At 27.5% G+C, this 19936-nt stretch overlaps 1 protein-coding gene across 3 annotated transcripts; it reads left to right on the top strand.

Moving 5' to 3' along the window:
* The first annotated feature begins 8759 nt into the window (after positions 1–8759).
* On the top strand, positions 8760–16049 carry LOC135931980 (uncharacterized). 3 transcript variants are annotated; one of them, XR_010573238.1, is made up of 5 exons: positions 8903–9070; positions 10813–10995; positions 11052–13830; positions 14692–14814; positions 14854–16049. XR_010573238.1 is itself a non-coding variant. In XM_065469300.1 (4 exons), exons 1-4 carry the CDS (start codon positions 8833–8835, stop codon positions 11432–11434), a joined length of 756 nt encoding a protein of 251 aa, XP_065325372.1. In that variant the 5' UTR covers positions 8760–8832; the 3' UTR covers positions 11435–12583. The 3 variants fall into 3 exon arrangements, 2 of the variants coding, with proteins under 2 accessions (XP_065325372.1, XP_065325371.1); XM_065469300.1 differs by lacking the exons at positions 14692–14814; positions 14854–16049 and adding an exon at positions 8760–8864 and having other exon boundaries at positions 8937–9070; positions 10789–10995; positions 11052–12583; XM_065469299.1 differs by lacking the exons at positions 14692–14814; positions 14854–16049 and having other exon boundaries at positions 10789–10995; positions 11052–12582.
* The last annotated feature ends 3887 nt before the right edge of the window (positions 16050–19936 follow it).

Here is a 19936-nt window from a genome sequence, read left to right as displayed (position 1 = left end):
ATGGGTAGAATTATGGATTTGAAGGGTCTTATCTTTTGGTTCGTGAATATCTAGTTGGACGACCTTAATTTCGTCAGCTGATGGTATCGGGATCTCGCTTTGTTTGTCCTCAACTTCGTATCCAATATTGTGGTGCCTAATGACATTATCCTGGTTCCTAGGTACTTACAATCTGAAACCGTTTCTACCACATTATCATCAAAGTTAAAGGGGTCTGTGTTAGATGCAAATGTATTGGACGCGATTAACTTAGTTTTCGAGTAATGAACTTTTAATCCGTATTCGTAGCAATTATTAACAAACAATGACAGTAAATTCTTAGTAGAGTTTGGTAATATGCATACATCATCGGCATAGCATAGAAAATTCAGAGTGTGCATGTTATTATCACGTTGTTTATCCAGATAGCGAGGGTTAAGAGCATATTCTTGTTTAAAGGATTCAGAATATTGTTCATTATTTTACAATAAATAACATAGGTGATAGAATGCAACCTTGTTTCAGCCCTCTGTTGGCCTTAAATGGTTGTGATTTTATGTTCAGATGTTGTGATACCACTTTATGATTGTCGAACAATATTTTTACTAGCGAAATTAGATGCATTTCTATTCCTATGCCTTCCAGTAGGGCCAGCTTCAACACAATTGAATGGAAATTAGTCATCAATAAAAATTATTTTAAGCTTCGGGGTGAAATAAGAAATTTAGATTATTTGCTAAAGCACATTTATATCAGAAACAAAATTTTTCTAAATTGAAGATAATGAGAGCCTGAATTAATTATATATAAGTGTAACTTTTGCAATCAAATAAACCATTTAATCAGAATTAATCCGATAACAATATCATAATTATACAATCAGACATATATAAACATCCTCATCCTATTCCATACTTTCCATCAATAATTCTCAAACTTTCTTTACACAAAAATCATATCGTACCAACGTGGATAGTCCACAAGGCGCTAAACAGTCCTTGAATGATTCGTTTTCGCTTGAACCACAATGAGGTATATGTGACTACCATCACCAATTCCTACTTGATCCCACACACCACCTTACTACCATTAACTGAGTAGTCATCATAACCTGTCACTCTCGATGGGCCTCATCGATAGAATATCCCCTTTTAACTTAAATCTGCTGGGAAACTACTCCCGAGTTTCTTCGATGTACAACATCAATTCTAATTATCTTCTGATTAGAGTGTGGTGACTAGAGTTGATAATTCATACCTCCACTCATCCTCATATTTAAGCTCTATGGTGACTATGGCTGATATTCCAGAGTCCCAACGTAATTTAATGACGTCTAAATAACCAGGTTCTTTTATCAGTAATCATTTCCCCAATGTCAAAATTCCAGGTTCTTAGTAGCATTTTCCCAATTTCCAAATTAGCAAGGTTCCTTAATCAGTAATCTTTTCCCCAATGTCCAAATTATCATAGTAATCCATAAACCTAATTACTACGTAAATATCACTACATCATTAGTATCCATGTTTTCATAATATTATTTTCCATAATGTTCAATTTTTACTGAGTAATCAATTTCCCAAAATTAATTATATATCATCACTATTTCACCTAAATCCCCAAATTAATTATCATAAATTATCCAAAATTCATATTTGAATCTATTTACCACTTTGTTAATACCAGATGACTCTACATATTTGATAAATATTTTCCATAATCAATAAAATCCCAAATCATTACCCAAAATCCAAAAAAATTTCATCATTCTACATTTGTACCAAATTAACTATTTCTTATTTTGTTCCTTTGGCCATTTCATACATCACCCAATTATTCTTTGTCAGAATCTAATATCAAACAATTATAAGTTTCAAAAAATTTAAATAATCCTGCGGGTTATGAATAAATATTTCGCTACAAGATACCCTACTTTAATATCTTATGTAAATCAGAATTATGTTATATTATTACTTATATTAAATAGATAAATATAGAATGGCGAGGTATTTAGAAAACTTGGAAATTATTTTTTTATATCTAAGAAAGATAATTCTCACAGAAAGTGACTTGTGAAATATATTCCTTACATGTTTTGTAACTAATAATATATATATATAGAGCGGTTACCCCTAGTGATTATTACTAGAAATTTTATATTTCAATTAAATAGGGATTGAACTCCTCCCTGACCAAAATAATGAAGAGGATACGTCAGTTAAAATGTTTTAATATTCAAATGATCAACAACAATATTTTAATATATAGTTTATTGAATATAAATATTTAATTTTTCTGATGTATTTAATTTTGATAAATTTTCTATATAATTGTATTGATATATTTTGTTTCATATTTCGTATTTCGTTATTTTTTTTTTAATAATTGTTATAATACTAGTATAGTAATAAAAATATTAAATATTATGACTATCACTATGTAAAATAAGTAAATCGGATTAAATAGAGTTATTAAATTACATAATGTTATATATAGGAAAGGATAATTAATAGATTTATTGTCATCACCCTTGAAATCATAATTATAAACTAAAAATACTCCAAAAATTATGAAGCATCATTATTATACAAAAAATAATATTATATAAAATAAAAATAACTCAAAAATAGCCAAAAAATTAAATTTTATAAATCTAAATATAAAATAAAAAATATAAAATATAAAATATAAAATATAAAATATAAAATATAAAATATAAAATATAAAATATAAAATATAAAATATAAAATATAAAATATAAAATATAAAATATAAAATATAAAATATAAAATATAAAATATAAAATATAAAATATAAAATATAAAATATAAAATATAATATATAAAATATAAAATATAAAATATAAAATATAAAATATAAAATATAAAATATAAAATATAAAATATAAAATATAAAATATAAAATATAAAATATAAAATATAAAATATAAAATATAAAATATAAAATATAAAATATAAAATATAAAATATAAAATATAAAATATAAAATATAAAATATAAAATATAAAATATAAAATATAAAATATAAAATATAAAATATAAAATATAAAATATAAAATATAAAATATAAAATATAAATAATAAAATATAAAATATAAATAATAAAATATAAAATATAAATAATAAAATATAAAATATAAATAATAAAATATAAAATATAAATAATAAAATATAAAATATAGCTTAATAATTCCAACACCATGATTTTAACAAATATTTACATTCAACTATGACAAAAACTATTACAAAATTAAGGACAACTCGGTTTTAATTTCAGCACCCTAACAACTTGGTATTACCATCGACGGTGGTTGCTAAATAGCCACACAGACACATGCTATTCATATTTTTCCAAAGTAACCCAAGTGCCGAAATCACATTCAAAATTGACTTTCTAATGCTTTCAATTCAATTTGCTGGTCACTTTTTTCTTCCACAAATATACCATTCATTCCACACCTTATCTCAATTTTTTTATCCCTGCTATTTTTTGTTTTCTCATCTCCAAATAATTATATATTATGGAAGGAATATAACAAGGCCAACCTATGGGTTCGATTTTTGCATAGGCCATGATTTTAGCGCCTGAGCCTTCTAGCGTTGTCAAGCAACAGAGCTACGGTAGATTTTTTTTTGAAGACATCAAATTGGATTTAAAAATAGAGGGAAAAAATGAGGAGCAATGAAGAGCCCTTCACACGTTGTGGGCAAACCGTAAGTACTTGTACGCATAATTGTTTTACTATAACTTAAACTGTGAGAGCTGATTAAAACGTTGCGCAGAGAAATGCTACCCACGCCCATAAATTGCTTATATATTTAATTACTTTATTAAGCAAGGGAATGGCCGATTTTAATATTAAATCATTAAATATCTATGTTATCTGTCTGTGGATTAGAGATACGGAGCAAATAACTTTATACCATGTTGATGTTTGTAGTATGATCTAGAAGAAAAAAATATATATTTATATAATTAACACTTATTGGGTATTCCAAAATTGTTGCAACGGATGAACCACACCTCTAATGTTTTAAAGCATCTTCATTTATAAATGCATGAGGTGGAAGAAATTCAAAATGATTGCTATAATAAATCCGACATGATTTTTTTCAAGTTTACGTGTAAGATATAGGAATCAAAAGCTTTAATTTAAAAAATTACTTTGCAATTATCATATGTAATTTTTATATTTTAAATGCATGAGTGTAGACGAAGAAGGGATTTTTGAGATCTCGGATCCACAGTTAGTGGTTTAGATGCCATCAATATTTCTTAACTAATACTTCATCTAGCTTACTTCATTTTAAAACATCTCCAAGCATATCCCCCCTCATTAAGCTTTTTTTTCCTTCTCAAAAACTTAGCGACCTAAGCTACGACATAAACACGCTACATCGATTATTCGTTCTAACTAAGTCTTCTATCGAATAATCTTTCATGCCTCCTTGCACTTTCCTTTCCTTCTCCTTCCTAGCTTGGCTATTTCCTCTTTTAGACATCTTTTTTAAATATTCTTTATCTTGTTCTCCTAAATTCTATTTTTTTTCAGTAGCGTCACTAGGGAAAACGCAGGAGCTCGAGCTCTCTAGATATTTTAAGAGTTTCCTGAAAATTTTCAAATTTTCTTTTTATATATCAAATGTAATTTTGATAATGTTGGCTAAAAAAAGGTGTAAAAATTTTTTTTTTGAGTTGTTCCCTGAGATTGTAAAGGCAAATAGGCACCCCTAATTTTTTGTACTTCCGCCATTTTTAATTTTATTTTTATAAATATAAAGTAATAATTGAACGAAAAACGTTTTTTTATTATCTATTATTATAAAAAATTTTAAATTTTATAGTGGTATAGCATAAAGTGAGGATGTTTCGGCCATTTTGATTAATTGAGATTTAGATTTAAATCAGAATTTTTAACTCCACGAGAATCATTGGAAGACAGAAATGCCGGAAAATATAATATAATAAAATAACGTGAACTTGTCACATGACATTTTATTTATTTAAATTAATTAATTGATAATATTGTCATATAATATATATCTATTTGATGGGAGGGGAGGGTTTATTTTTGTTTTTTTATAAAGTCAACATTATCAAAACTATGTGATTTATTTGATTAAAAATAAAATAAATTCAAGTTAAATAAAAATATTATTAAAAATGAATTAAAAAATATATATGTATAAAAGAGAAATGAGATAAAAAAAATAAAATTAAAAAAAAGGGTACAAATCACCCTAGAGAAGAGTGAATGCTTAAAAAATTGGACCGGCAGATTTACAGGGAAATCCGCTGACGAAGATAAAATCCTTCATTGGGGTCCCCTGAGATCTGCATTTTTTATCCTTTAGTTTTGATGAAATTGAGAACATCACTTCCATGCGGTATTGGTGAGGCAAGCATATTTGTTTTTTTTATGATTTCAGCCTTTTCGATAGCAGAAAAGGAAAGGTTGGACTTGGCGGCAAAATTGACACAGGTATAGTCCCAAGCTAGTGGGAGACCATTGGTCCAGGGAATGAGAGATATGCCATCGAGGCGTATGGCGTTTTCGTTTGAGAGGCTCACTGGTTCGAGGGTGGATGGAATATTAACATTTTTTAAGAGCAGCTAAGAGGATGTTGTTAATAGATTTATGACGCGGTTGTCGTCCATGAGAGAACTTGCAGTGCAAGGGATGGTAAGCTTTCGATTCGATGGTATGGCCATAGTCAATGCAAATTGAGGGAATCACGGCATTACAGCCAAGGCGGAGGGCTATGTAAATGCGTAGCTGTTCGCCCAGTCAAGAGGAGGCCAAGATTGGAACTGTGGATGGCTTCCAGCCATTCGTAACCTGAGCTTGCAATTATTAATAAATTTATATTTATTTTTTCAAAAATGTGCAAGATAATAAAAAAGACATAAAAAAATATAAAAAAAGTTTAAATCATCATTAGTGTTGTGAAACGGCTCAATTTAACCCGATTTTTAAAAACGGCTAACTCAGCATTTTATCCACAAATATATTATACGCATGCGTAAATATTTGGCTCATAGGTGGCACGTAGGATTGAATATCTATTGGCGAAATCTCGACGCTTAGGTAATACTTTCCCGGCTATAATTTTGAATTAGCGGTTTTTAAAAATCGGCTCAAATCGAACCGTTTAGCAACACTAATCATCAATTATATTATTTCGTTTAAAATTGATATACTATATACTTATAAACTACTGTCGCATATATAAATATAATCTGTAAGAAAAAAGTATAGTAATCAGTGAACAAAATTATCTTAGATACTTTAAAATTGTGTGTCAACTTTTAGAATTACCAAAGTCCTCTTAAGTGAGACCGCCTGAATATAAAAAAAGGAAGTTAACCAGAGACGGCTTATCTGTAAGCGATCTTACCGCTAAAATCTTAAGACCTGACGTAAGGAAGTCCCGATTTTGGTTATAATTTAACAGTAGGGCCCAGGTCGCACCACAATCGCTGCTGAATTTTTTTTTTTTACAGATATAATCTATCAAATGATTAATGATTATTATATCGAAAATAATGAAGATCGATTATATTTATTTTAGCAAGTTGGCGTATTTTAATATAATTAATAATATTTTGTTTCACATATTTTTGGAGATCTACATAATTATGAAATTGTAAGGCTCAAGCTGGGATTTTAAAAAAAAACATTAATTTTTACAAAAGGAAAATCGAAAATAAGAGTAAATGAATATTGAACTTTCAATTTATTATATGATTTTTCGAATATTTTTACAAATGATTAATTTGATATAATTTTTAAGAAATATTTTTAAATTGGCCTGACCCGGCCCTAGTTTTGGTTTAAAAAAAATTGGGGTGGCTAAAAGCGGATAACAGGAACAGATCATCTGTTTTCCTGTTCCGGTTAAAAAATTGTGTTCCGTTTTATTTCACGTTTCGAAACTTTCAGGAAACACGGTTCTTAAAATTATTTTTACTTTTATTAATACACAATTTTTGATCAACTCTTACTTATTATATATAGATCAATTTATTGCGTCTAAACATTAATTAAGACATTCTCTAAGAAGATTATCTTTTATATTTGCGACGTGGTATTATCATTATATATATAGGATCAGTTGCTAACATTTAAGTATTAATTAAGATATTTTTTTAAAGGATTATGTTTATTTTTTGCTCTTGGGGTTAATATATTAAATTTGAGTGTCGAAAACCCATATCTCAAGACAACTAACTTGGTTATAAAGTTATCTATTAAAAATTTTAACCTTTTTTATTTTATACAAATTTTTTTTTAAATATTATTAATCATTTAAAACATAGTAATATGCTTAAAATGTGAGTTAAAACATTGTTATGTGAAGCCCACGGGAAAGAAAGAAAAACTTATCTATAAATTGAGCTAACTATAATATAAATATTATATTTATAATAAAATAAATAAATAAATCTCTCTTTTTCGGAATATTCCAGAAATTTCCCGAAGATATTCATCCGTTCCAATAGCGCTCCATAATTTCCACCAAATTCCGTTTCCTGAGAAACGTTCCCTTCCATGTCCCCGGTTAAAGGTTATATATCTTCTATCATTTCTTTTTTAATATGATGAAGAAAAAAAACAAGTATAATTAGGAAAGTTAAATAAGATATAATTTATTTTAGAATTATTTCTCAGTTTTGATTTTCATAAGTTGATTTGTCTTGCAGGATGATTCCAGTCTGCTAAACGGCATGATTGTCAAAACTTACGGATTTCGTTGATAGATGTACTAACCTTTTTGCCATCTATGATCGAAAATCTCCAGGTTTGCCCAATATTTTTTGGCTAAGATATCGGGTTAGTCGTTTTGATAAATTGAGCCCAAATTTAACGACACTAAATTAGTGATCTATATTGGGATTAATTTGTGCTCGGCCATAAGTTATTTCCAAAAAATTAGCTCACGTGCTTTTCTCTTGTGACCATCTGTTATCATTTAATTTTGACGGTGAAGGCTGTCTATTTCAAAACTGCATTTATATAATTTGATATCCCTTTTTAATTGAATTTTCTTTAGCTCTTGTGGAAACGTGTAAAATCAATTTTCATCCACGTCGATGTTATATTCTTCCATGCCAATCAAATCCATCATACTTTCGATATTATATATATTTTTTTAAACTTTATTAATATCTTTCCTAAGACAAGATCCTAAGTTGTCGGAACTATGGTATTTAAAAGTGTTGAAATTTTATGGAGCATATTATATCTTTTTTAAAAATGTTTACTTAAAGGATTTTGTCTAACGAATAAAAGTCGAATCATTTTAACCAGCCCCGCCCAGACTTAAAAAAAATTAGCCCGCCCACTTAGATCAGGGTCTTGCGCTGAACCCAGACCGTTGCAGACCTCTAATATGGGTTAGGGTTTATATTAGTGTTGATAAACGGCAACTCAATATTTTAGCCTGAAAAATATTTCCCGAGACTCGAGATTTCGCTAATAGATGTCCAAACCTTTGTTCCCTCTACAAACAAAATCTTCAGCCTTGCCTAATATTATTCAGGGTGAAATATTGAGTTAGCCGTTTTTAAAAATCGGCTCAAAACGAGCCGTTTAGCTACGCTAGTTAATATAATAATTAAAAAACGATGGCTTAATAGTCGCCTACTTTGCCAAAATAAAATTTTTTTTTAATAATTTTTATTTTTTTTTTCAAAATAAAATGTTGTCAATTTTCATTTTTTTACCATTGCCACGTATTATTTAAGTATTATTTATTGTACGAATTTTTTTTTAAAAATCAAATTTAAATAATTAATTTTAAAAAAAAAATTAATTTTTTGTTTTTAAAAAATATGATGGATAAAATAATTATTAAAACACTCGCCTTCGAAGAAACTTGGAATTTTATCAGTACCGTAAAAAATATGATGGATAAAATAATTATTAAAACACTCGCCTTCGAAGAAACTTGGAATTTTATCAGTACCGAACTGGTAGAACGCAATTTTTCTAAGGCGGAATTATACATTCGATATCACGTGTCCAAAGATGGTTGGCTAGGAGCGCTGGATGAGCACAACAATGTAATCGGTTAGTTTGCAAATATTTTATGAATATTAATTAAAACGAATCTCTCTATATAAGATTGATGAGGAGGATATTATATTATTTTATTATGTACAAATTTCGTATTTCTTCCATACTACTACGTGAGTATTAATATTTTTAGTTCGAAAAAAGACACAAAAGAAAGAAAAGGAAGGGGAAAAAAAAGAAAGAAAAGAAAGAAAGAAAAGAAAGGAAGAAAGAAAGATTGAAAGAAAGAAAGTTTTGTTTTATTAGAAAAAGGACATTCAAATCATTGATTTGTAACCGGAAAAAATCAAAAGATTTAGGTTAGTATTTTAGTAATTCAAACTGAAAGACGATTAACATGATGATCATAGTTGCCTGGAGTCCGAAATCCATTTGTTTTATATAATATAAATTATAGTGAATTTAGAAAATATTGTGGTTCCTTAAAGCAAAGAAAAAAAAGTAGGGAAATTTAATCACTAAAATAGAACACTACTTTTGCTATCAAAACCTGGAGCTTCCTTGTTTGGTTATGGTACTGCATTTGAACTCTCACAAAAATTATCATTTCGATAAAACTTATACTTCAATTTGTAATGCTGCCAATTATTAAATTGCGATGTTTTGAGTATCATTGCAATCTAAATAAAATTATAAACTAATTAATATAGATATCGAATTTGAAACATTAACATAATTTAAGAGTTTTCCTTTTATTCATAACTATTAATTACACCATAATAAATTGGGCGGAATTATAAAAATTAAAATAAAAATAATTAAAGAAAGAAAGAAAGAAAGAAAGAAAGAAAGAAAGAAAGAAAGAAAGAAAGAAAGAAAGAAAGAAAGAAAGAAAGAAAGAAAGAAAGAAAGAAAGAAAGAAAGAAAGAAAGAAAGAAAGAAAGAAAGAAAGAAAGAAAGAAAGAAAGAAAGAAAGAAAGAAAGAAAGAAAAAATTAAAAGAAAAAGGGTTATAAAACGAAATAAAATTCAAAAATAAAATAAAATACTTTCCCAAAGATTTGGAAAAAGTTGATTTAACACAAAATCTCAATTATATATCTTTTCTTTAAATAATCATTAACGTAGTCTATAATCTTAAATAAATATCGTTATAATTCTTTTATAATTTGAATAATAATTTCTCGTTTTCATTTAAATATTACAACACTATTATTACTTAGCAAATGTCTTAAAATAAATAAATTGATTTAGGCTCAGTCTTATAAGAATAATTTAACATTATTTAAATCCATTTTTGGCACAAGAAATTTTAAATATAAATAGTAATAAAAGTAAATGGTGATACATCAATCATTTAATATAACATTTGCCATGTTATATGCACAGGCGTAGCTCAAGAGGGTGAGAACTATTAGATAGGTTTCCCCATCCACCTTAAATTTTCATTGGAAATCTTTAGCCTTCTATTTATTGTAAGCTTTTGGCTATATTACATTTTTTATATTAATAGTCGTTTATTTTTTATCTAATATTTCTTGCGTATTCTTGTTTGTATAGTGATATATTGTAAACAATTTTTGTGAGAGAATAAGTTGGGAGATGGTTAGGAAATTCTATTTTATCACTTAATCTTTTTGTTATGTCTAAACAGACAGGAGAGATTTTATTGGCATGAAATTGAAATTTAGGAGATCAGGCAGCCAATGAGTTGAATAATCATGGAAGTCGATTTTTTTTCCCCCTAAATACAAAATTGTAAAAATGTTTTAGGTCTTATATATAGTTTACCTCTAGATTCGGAGAAGGCTTGTATTGGTTGGTATTATGTAAAAAATCAATATCGAGGCAAAGGTTTTGGGAGACTCATGTACAATAAAATGATGGGTTATTTGGGAAACAGAATTATTAGCTTAAACGCTTCGCCAAAAATGTTGAATAATTACCTGCAGAACGGTATGACGGGACCTTATTTTAGAGGTAATATTTAACATCCAAATTTTTAAAAATTTAATTCATTTCAAAAATATATTTAGTATCAGTATATCAGACTAAAAAAAAGCTAAATAGTCTTTTGAAGACTTTTCTAACGAATCCACCATTTTCTAAGTCCCTTTTAACAGAATATAAAATAATATCCGCCCGCGACGTAGCGTTTTACGCCCTTTGCGAATATGATACTCAAGTCCACGGAAACGTAGCCAGAGAAACATATTTGCGAGACACGATTGATGCAGAAATTTGTGAAGGTAAAAGTTATGAAAAGGACACTTACGTATGTTTACGAAACAAATTCAATAAAGGCGTAGAATCGACACCGTCAAATTATTCTGATTACGAGATAGTCGGATATGGCGTATTAATTCGTAAACATTACGGTTTTTCCATTGCCCCCTATACGCTGATACACCGGAAATAGCTCTTGCCTTGACTTGGAAATTGCTTTATCAATTATATTTAAAATCCAATCCCACAGATAACCCAAATTTAAGTGTATCCGAAATTATTGAATTTACCCAGGAGGTTAAATATGATTTGAGTCTACAGCATGGTGAGGACCCTGATTCTGAATTCATGATAACTTTTTGCGAAGAGTTTGCAGACTATGAAAATATTGAATGTTTAAAAGTCAGGAAAGATATTGAACTCAATAATGAATACTTGAACTTTACCAGTGCGTATAGAAACATTATGTTAAAAAATTTTAACATGGAAAAGAAATTGGAATATTATAGATTATACGACAAGCGATACTTAAGATTACCATTAAATAAAGTATATTCGATAGTAAATGCAGATGCTTTTCTATTATAATGTGATAGCAAAACTATAATAAAAAAAATTTAATATCTATTTCTAGATTATATATTATCTAATAATGGATTAATATCTCTAACTTGTCTTACCTTTTTCTTGTTAATCTATTTATGGACCCAATAAAATAAGATGATTATCTTAAACTACCAGCCCTCTGCCGAGGAGAGTGTAGCGTGGTAATCATCAATAGCACGGAATCAAAGATAGCCATGAATCACAAAGCATGGGATATCAAAGTTTTATATAAAAAAAAAAAATTTAAATTTAAAAAAATTTAATGTATCGGCCATAAGATAAATGAATGTTATTATCAATAGCTTATTTATTTAGCAGGAACAATGATAGGATAAAAATCAAAGGAATATTTACTAATATTATTCAGAAGAGTAAGTATATTGAGGATAAAGACGAATGTTTGTTCGGGTAACCAATCCTCAAGTTATTTATTTTTTTAAAAGGTAGGAAGATATATTTATGAATTAGATATATATATAATATTATTAAAATTAATAAATATATCATACCACACGTATCGTTCTTTTGTGATTTGTGCAAAATTTAGAAATAAATGGGAATATTGTGCCTGAGATTACCAATATAGGTAAAAAGGTAGGATCCCTTAAGAAAGGACATATATAATTTTAAATTAAATAATATAAATAATCATACCATGTATTTATGAATTTTACCGAAATAATCAGCATGAATAAAATTAAATATTATTACTGAGAGACCAATTTTAACAAAAAAAAAAATAGGATCCCTTGTGAATAGATATAGAATAATATTTAAATATTTAACAAAATATATAGTATAACAACCATGTATTAAATGTAAATATCCTATTTAAATAGTAAAAAATAGAAAAAAACCCCATAATCGTTTTTTTTTAAAATATGTTACAAAATTTTCTTATGTTGTTAGCTACCGTGCTTAGAGATCTACAAATAGGCCCGGCCCGAACCCAGCCCGGCCCAAACGGGCTTAGGGCCGGGCTAAAATATATCTAAATTTATCAATTTTATATTGAAGTATTTATGTAAAATAAAAACACTCGATTTTATTTATAGAAATTATGCCATTAAACATATGCCCTTTTATTCTGAGTAATTATAAAAATTAATTTCTATATTTAAATAAATTCGGGCCGGGTTGGGAGGGCAAAACTTTTTTAAAAAAATTTCGAGTTCGGGCCGGGCCGGCAAAATATTTTTAAATAATTTCCGGCCGGACCGGTTTTCTCCCCTGTAACAATCCCCCCCCCCCCAACTGTTGTATTTATTTTTGACGGTGGATGCTCTCTACTTTAAACTGCGTTTATAATTTAATACCCCTTTAATTGAATTTTCTTTGATCTTGCGGAAACGTGCGAAATGAAGATTTTCATCCACGTCGATCTTATATTCAAACGAATTTATTTCCTTACGACAACATCCTCGGTTGTCCAAATTTTTGGTATTAAAAAATGTTGAAAGTTTATGGAAACATACATTTATTTTTAAAAATGTTTACCCAAATAATTTTAAATAACTAATAAAAGTTGGAAAAATTTTAACCTTCCCACCCTCCCATGCCAGCCCGTGTCCGTTCGCCCACTTTGCTGGGAACCTTGGGCTGACTAAAACCCAGCCCGCTGCAGACCCCTAATTTAGATTAGGGTTAATATAATATTAAATAACAATGGCTTAATAGCTACCTACTTATCTAAAAGTGATTAATTTCTTTTTACCTATTATAGCCATTATTTATTATACAAATTTCGTAACACGCACCTTATTATTTATATAATAAATATTTAAATCAATTTAATTTATTTACATTTATTTTAAAATTTCAATTTTCATGGTTAAAATAATTATTAAAAAACTGGCTTTCGAAGAAATTTGGAATTTTATTAGTACTGAACTCGTAGAACGCAATTTTTCTAAGGCGGAATTATACATTCGATATCACGTATCCAAAGATGGTTGGCTAGGAGCACTGGATGAGCACAACAATGTAATCAGAATTTTTTTTTATAGTGTTGTTAAATTACCTAACTTTTACCATCTCTACTGTGGCTTTAGTTAAGCTTTTAGCCTAAAAAATATTAAATTAAGCCTCTAGGTTGAGTCTCATCTTGAAGATTGATTAGAATATTATTTGGCATAAAACATGGCTACGCTGCATTTTATAGTTGACTTAAGTTAGGTTGTAACCGGAAAAGATTAAAAGACTTGGGTAGTATTTCAGAAATTCAAACCGAAAACCGATTAAAATAATGATTATAGTTATTGGGAGTCCGAAATCCGTGTGTTTTATATAATATAAATTATAATGATTGATAAATATTGTGGTTTCTTGAAGTAAAAAAAAATGATTAGAAATTTCATTACTAAGGAAGAACTCTATTTTTATCATCAAACCTTGGAACTTCTTTGTTTGGTTATGATGATTTAATTGCTTCTTGAACTGTCACAAATTATCATTTCTGTAAAACATAGACTTAATATGTAATGCTAATAACTTAACAAAATGTCTAAAAATTAATTAGTTCAGGTTTAATAAGTATATTTTAAAATTATTTTGAATCCATATTTTTTGGCTCAAATTAGTAAAATTATAAAGTAAAAGATGATACATCCAAATCATTCATTATATAAAAATGCAATGATAAATGCATAGATGTAAACATGATTTTGTTAAAAGGGGAGCACTATTAGGTATGTTTTTCTTCCATATATTTTACTGGAGGTCTTTAGGTCTACTCATTTGTAGGCTATTATTACATTTTTATAAAAAATAATTTTGTATTTTTTATTTTAAAATATAATTAACTTTTACTAAAAAAAGTTTTTTTTTTCATATTCTTATTTATAGTGATATATTGTAAACAATTTTTGGAAGAGAGGGAGATGGATTAGGAGAAAGAATTTTATTGGCTTGAAATTGATAATTACTAGATTAGGCAAATTTCAGAAGGGATGATAAGTGAATATCATGGTAAACGATTTTAAAAATTGTTTTTACTAAATGTTTTAGGTCTTATATATAATTTAACTCTAAATTCGGAGAAGGCTTGTATTGGTTGGTATTATGTAAAGAAAGAATATCGAGGCAAAGGTTTGGGGATAATCATGTACAATAAAATGATGGGCTATTTGGAAAACAGAATGATTAGCTTAAACATTTCGCCAAGTATGTTAAATACTTACCTGCAGAACGGTATGACGGGACCTTATTTTTAAGGTAATATTTAACATCCATGTTTTTTTTCAAAAAAAAATTTAATTCATTACAAAAAATAATAATTTTAGTATCAATATATAAGACTGATCAGACTAAAAAAATGCTAAATAGTCTTTTGAAGTCTTTTCTAACGAATCCACAATTTTCTAAGTCTCTTCCACCAGAATACAAAATTATGTCCGCCCGCGACATAGTGTTTTGCGTCCTTTGCGAATATGATATTCATGTTCACGGAAATGTGGCCAGAGAATATTTGCGTGACACGATTGGTGTAATAATTTGTGAAGGTGAAAGTTATGAAAACGATGCTTACGTATGTTTACGAAACAAATTCAATAAGGATCGTTGTCATCAAATTATTCTGATTATGAGATAGTCGGATATGGCGTATTAATTCGTAAACATTACGGTTTTTCAATTGCCCCCCTATACGCTGATACACCGGAAATAGCTTTTGCCTTAACTTGGAAATTGCTTTATCAATTATATTTAAAATACAATCCTAAAAATAACCCAAATTTAAGTGTATCCGAAATTATCGAATCTACACAAGAAGTTAAATTTTGATCAACAGTGTGGTGAGGACCCTACTGGATTTATGATAACTTTTTGCGAAGAGTTTGCAGACTATGAAAATATTGAATGTTTAAAAGTCAGGAAAGATATTGTACTCAATAATAAATACCTGAACTTTACCAGTGCGTGTAGAAACATTATGTTAAAAAATTTTTAAATGGAAAAGAAAATGGAATCTTATAGACTATACGACAAACAATACATAAGATTACCATTAAATAAAGTATATTCAACTGTAAATACAGATGCTTTTCTAATATAAGGTGTAAACTAAAATAGGAATTCAATATCTAGATTATATACTATCATCAATAATATCTTTATCTTATTTTTTCTTGTTAATCTATTTATGGACCCAATAAAATAAGATAAATTTTAATAGCATGATTAAATATGGACAAGAAATCATAAAATTGAATTCTCTAATATTGATTACAGTAAAGGGTACGTCAAAATATAACCTAATAATGAATATTATTTTGGAATATAAAGATAGGAAATATAGAAAAACAACAAAATTATTGCAAGAATCTACAAAAAAAAAAGTTAAAAATGAATGTTGAATTTTTAAACCCAAATATTAAAAAGGATCTCTCTTTTGTCAAGAGAATTTAAGATTTTTGAAAAGTAATGACTACAGAGTACAACATGCAAACGGATCTTGAATTTCAAACATAGCTATTTACGGTACAGCTCAACTTTAAATATTTGACAAATCAAAATTTAATCTTTAATGTTAGAGAAAATTTATCTAATGTCCATTGCAATCTTTATAACTCAGTTTAATTAATCAGTTATATATTTAAATATTTTTAATAAAGAACACAAGAAGAATTAAAAATAAACGAAAATATACTAATAAATTTAGAAATACACAGAATTATAGAATTACCTATATTTCTCGGAAGATTTACATAAAATTTCGTGTATCCATTTCTTATCTAATAAATAATTATACAGAAATCCGACTCTTAGGCAACACAAAAGACCAGGCATATACTTATATACTCAAAAATTGAGTGAATAATTTAAAAAATATATGTATGTAAAAAAAATAGAATAGTATTGACGTGATGCCTAATAAGGGTCGGGGTTTTATATAGACAACTCATTTTATGTTACAATTACAAAATGTATAAAACACTTATTTTTTGAGTACTCCTACCTACACGATATCCGATTTTGGATCCTAGAATTGCAAGATGTTGAATAGGGTGAAAAAAAAAACATTTTAATGAATTTAGATATAATTGATTTTTTAATCGCGATTCAAAATCTTATATTAAAACACGGCCTAAAATAAATTTAGATGAAATTGGTTGATTAATACTAAAGTAAGGGAGGAATATTTGCCCCACAAAGAACAACATAAGCAAGTTTTGTGTGATTATATATTTTTTTCGTTAAAACTAATATATTCTGTATTATTATTTGTAAAATTAACAAGACTAATTTCCTATAGTACAAATATTATATAGTGCAAAATCATATTTTTTTTGTTTGCGACGTTGAAAATTTGCAATCAACCTCAGAATATACTAAAACACTAAACAATAGATATAATAAAGTGTATACTGTACTTCGTTTAATTATATTTTAAGGGAAAAAAGTTTAAAATTTCGTAATAAATTAGATAAGGATCAGAAAAATAAGTCTGTTGGAAATAAAAATGATACCCTCTTTAGTCCATTGGTACTTTTAGGTGACAGGATTTGAGCTAGTTCATTCGATATAAAAATAGTAGAACCATATTATCATAAAAAACAAATTTTATGATAAAGCAACGATTATTTATATACAATTATAATTCAATGATTGATACTTTAATGGTTCGAGTTCTAGACAATAAGCGATATATAGGATTTAGCCACCATTTACATTGAGATAGATAACCTCTTATTTGAATATATTTGTTCAAAATTTTAATAATTAAAAGGATCCTTTGCTTAAAAATACCGTTTGGTGTACTTGTGAGTAAAGGCATATTAAATATATGGGGATTAAGAATCTGTCAACAAGTTAATTCTATTTCCCATCATAAAATTATTGGCACCGCCTATTCCTTAACTTGTCTAAGATGTTATAGGTGAAGGATCCACGCAGACTATCCAATCAGAATGCTGCTGTGCCTCCGCCTTTTAACATTTTGAGGCAGAGCCAAGGGCGTCGCTAGCCTTTACAATCTTAGGGGGCTCAACTAAAAAAATTCTATGGGGGGCGAAGCCCCCATATTTCCCAATTTGCGGGCCGGGTTTTATATTAATATATTATACTTTTTTAAAATTAGTTAACTCTGAACAATTATTCTGATTTTCATATTTTGTCATTTATTGTATTATGCATACAAAATAAACTGGCATATAAAATACCACATAATGAAATAATATAATTCTTACAACTTACATTGACGTGAGATATTAAATTTCTAAAAGATTATCTTCCCTTTTAAATGATATATAAACGACTACACAGTTGACCATTATTGTTTATCTAAAGTATGCAATCATATTCTCTCAGCCGTTGTTGTAATAATCTTAAATTACATAGCAACACAAATAATATACACTGGTTAATTTGCTGTAATAGCCATGACACTTACGATGTAAACTTATATCAGAATTTATTATGTTGGATAAATTGGTAAAATAAAAACACTAAAAATCTTTGAAAGAAATAATTATGCAAATATATTGCAGCCTGGAGTTATTTACACACAGCAATGCCATATTAGAAATGAAACATTTTCTAACTATAAAATAAGGACCAGAATGATATGATGAAACAATTAAGATTTTATATATTGTCGATATTATATCTTAAAACAATAGTAGTTTGTAATAATATCAAAAATATACTTGTATTAAAAATTTAATTCGAAACTGTTTTTAGAAAAAGAAAAAAAATAGAGAAGAGAAGAGAAGAGAGAAGAGAAGAGAAGAGAAGAGAAGAGAAGAGAAGAGAAGAGAAGAGAAGAGAAGAGAAGAGAAGAGAAGAGAAGAGAAGAGAAGAGAAGAGAAGAGAAGAGAAGAGAAGAGAAGAGATCAAATTTATTACATCTATTGCAGGATGAATAATAAAATGTTTAATTTTTATAATTATTTATTACTAAATAGATGGTGTTAAATACTTGAATGCATATTGTTAATATATTTATTATCAAAACCATTTATTAGTGAAATTTATTATAATATTAACTGTAATATATTATATAGTTGTCAAATACGTCTATAAAAGTGACATTTTATCTAATATTTTATAATGAACTGTATATAATAGAGGATTATAAACTATATCTTTATTTATTTACTTTTTATAAAATAATCTCTTATACTTATTTGGATCATGAAAATATTTTTAGGAATAGGTATGACAATTAAATTTAAAATAAATATACAGTTGATTAGTCATTTTGAACTCGGCTAATTACAATATTAAATTTGTTAATTTTAAAATAATATATGATTATATTTATTTAATTAGGGTTATATAATAATTTAAATATTAAAAGTCAATTAAACTTCAACTGTTAACGCTAAATTAATATTTAGTGAGTTATTGATATTATATTTTTAATACAGAATTTGATTGCAAGCTGATATAGTGAAAATATAATTTATATGTATTAATTTAATCTAATAATTAAATAGTATTCATTTAATAAAAATTTAAATAGTCTTATTAATTTCTAAATAATAAAATTAAATCTATATATTACTTAATGGAATTATAAAAGAAATCATTCAGGGAGCTATCAAAAAAATTTATTTTTAGTTCAAGGGGATATTAAGGAGCCATTAAAAAAAAAATTTTTGCTTTAAGGAGCTCGAGCCCCTGGGCGACCCCTAGCGACGCCACTGTCTAGAGCTGTCATCAGGGGCCGCTTAAATTTCTATGCTAATAGATGAGGGGAATCCGATAATAAAATTTTAAAATAATTCAATTATAAAATATAAGAGAAAACTATGTATCATGAATAAAGGAGCACAAGATATTGACCCTGCTCCTTAGAATTTGGCTAAATTAATTATTGCCCCCCCCCCATGTTAAAGCGCTGGTTCTTATTAATAAATGATAATTTCTCTATATTTAAATGATTAACCAAACTCAAATAATTCTCACGAAATACTGTTTCTTTTGACATCTCAGACTATCAATATCATATTCTTATGCTAAGCTAAATTTTTGTATGTACACTTTAATTATAGGTAATATTTATATTCATAAAAATAAACCTCGAAAAATATGAGTATTAATTAATTAGTGAACAATAAAATATATGGCGAAAATTAAAATTTATTAA

The sequence above is a fragment of the Gordionus sp. m RMFG-2023 genome, chromosome 1 (genome assembly GCF_954871325.1).
Source record: "Gordionus sp. m RMFG-2023 chromosome 1, tfGorSpeb1-WG-v2, whole genome shotgun sequence".
Classification (NCBI taxonomy): domain Eukaryota; kingdom Metazoa; phylum Nematomorpha; class Gordioida; order Chordodea; family Parachordodidae; genus Gordionus; species Gordionus sp. m RMFG-2023.
This window is presented reverse-complemented; position numbering and strand designations above follow the sequence as displayed.

Coding starts and splice junctions, on each gene's coding strand:
- LOC135931980 (XM_065469300.1), top strand. CDS start 8,833: ATGATGGATAAAATAATTATTAAAACACTCGC. Junction 8,865..8,936: donor ATAATTATTAAAACACTCGC/CTTCGAAGAAAC, acceptor TAAAACACTCGC/CTTCGAAGAAACTTGGAATT. Junction 9,071..10,788: donor TGAGCACAACAATGTAATCG/GTTAGTTTGCAA, acceptor AAAATGTTTTAG/GTCTTATATATAGTTTACCT.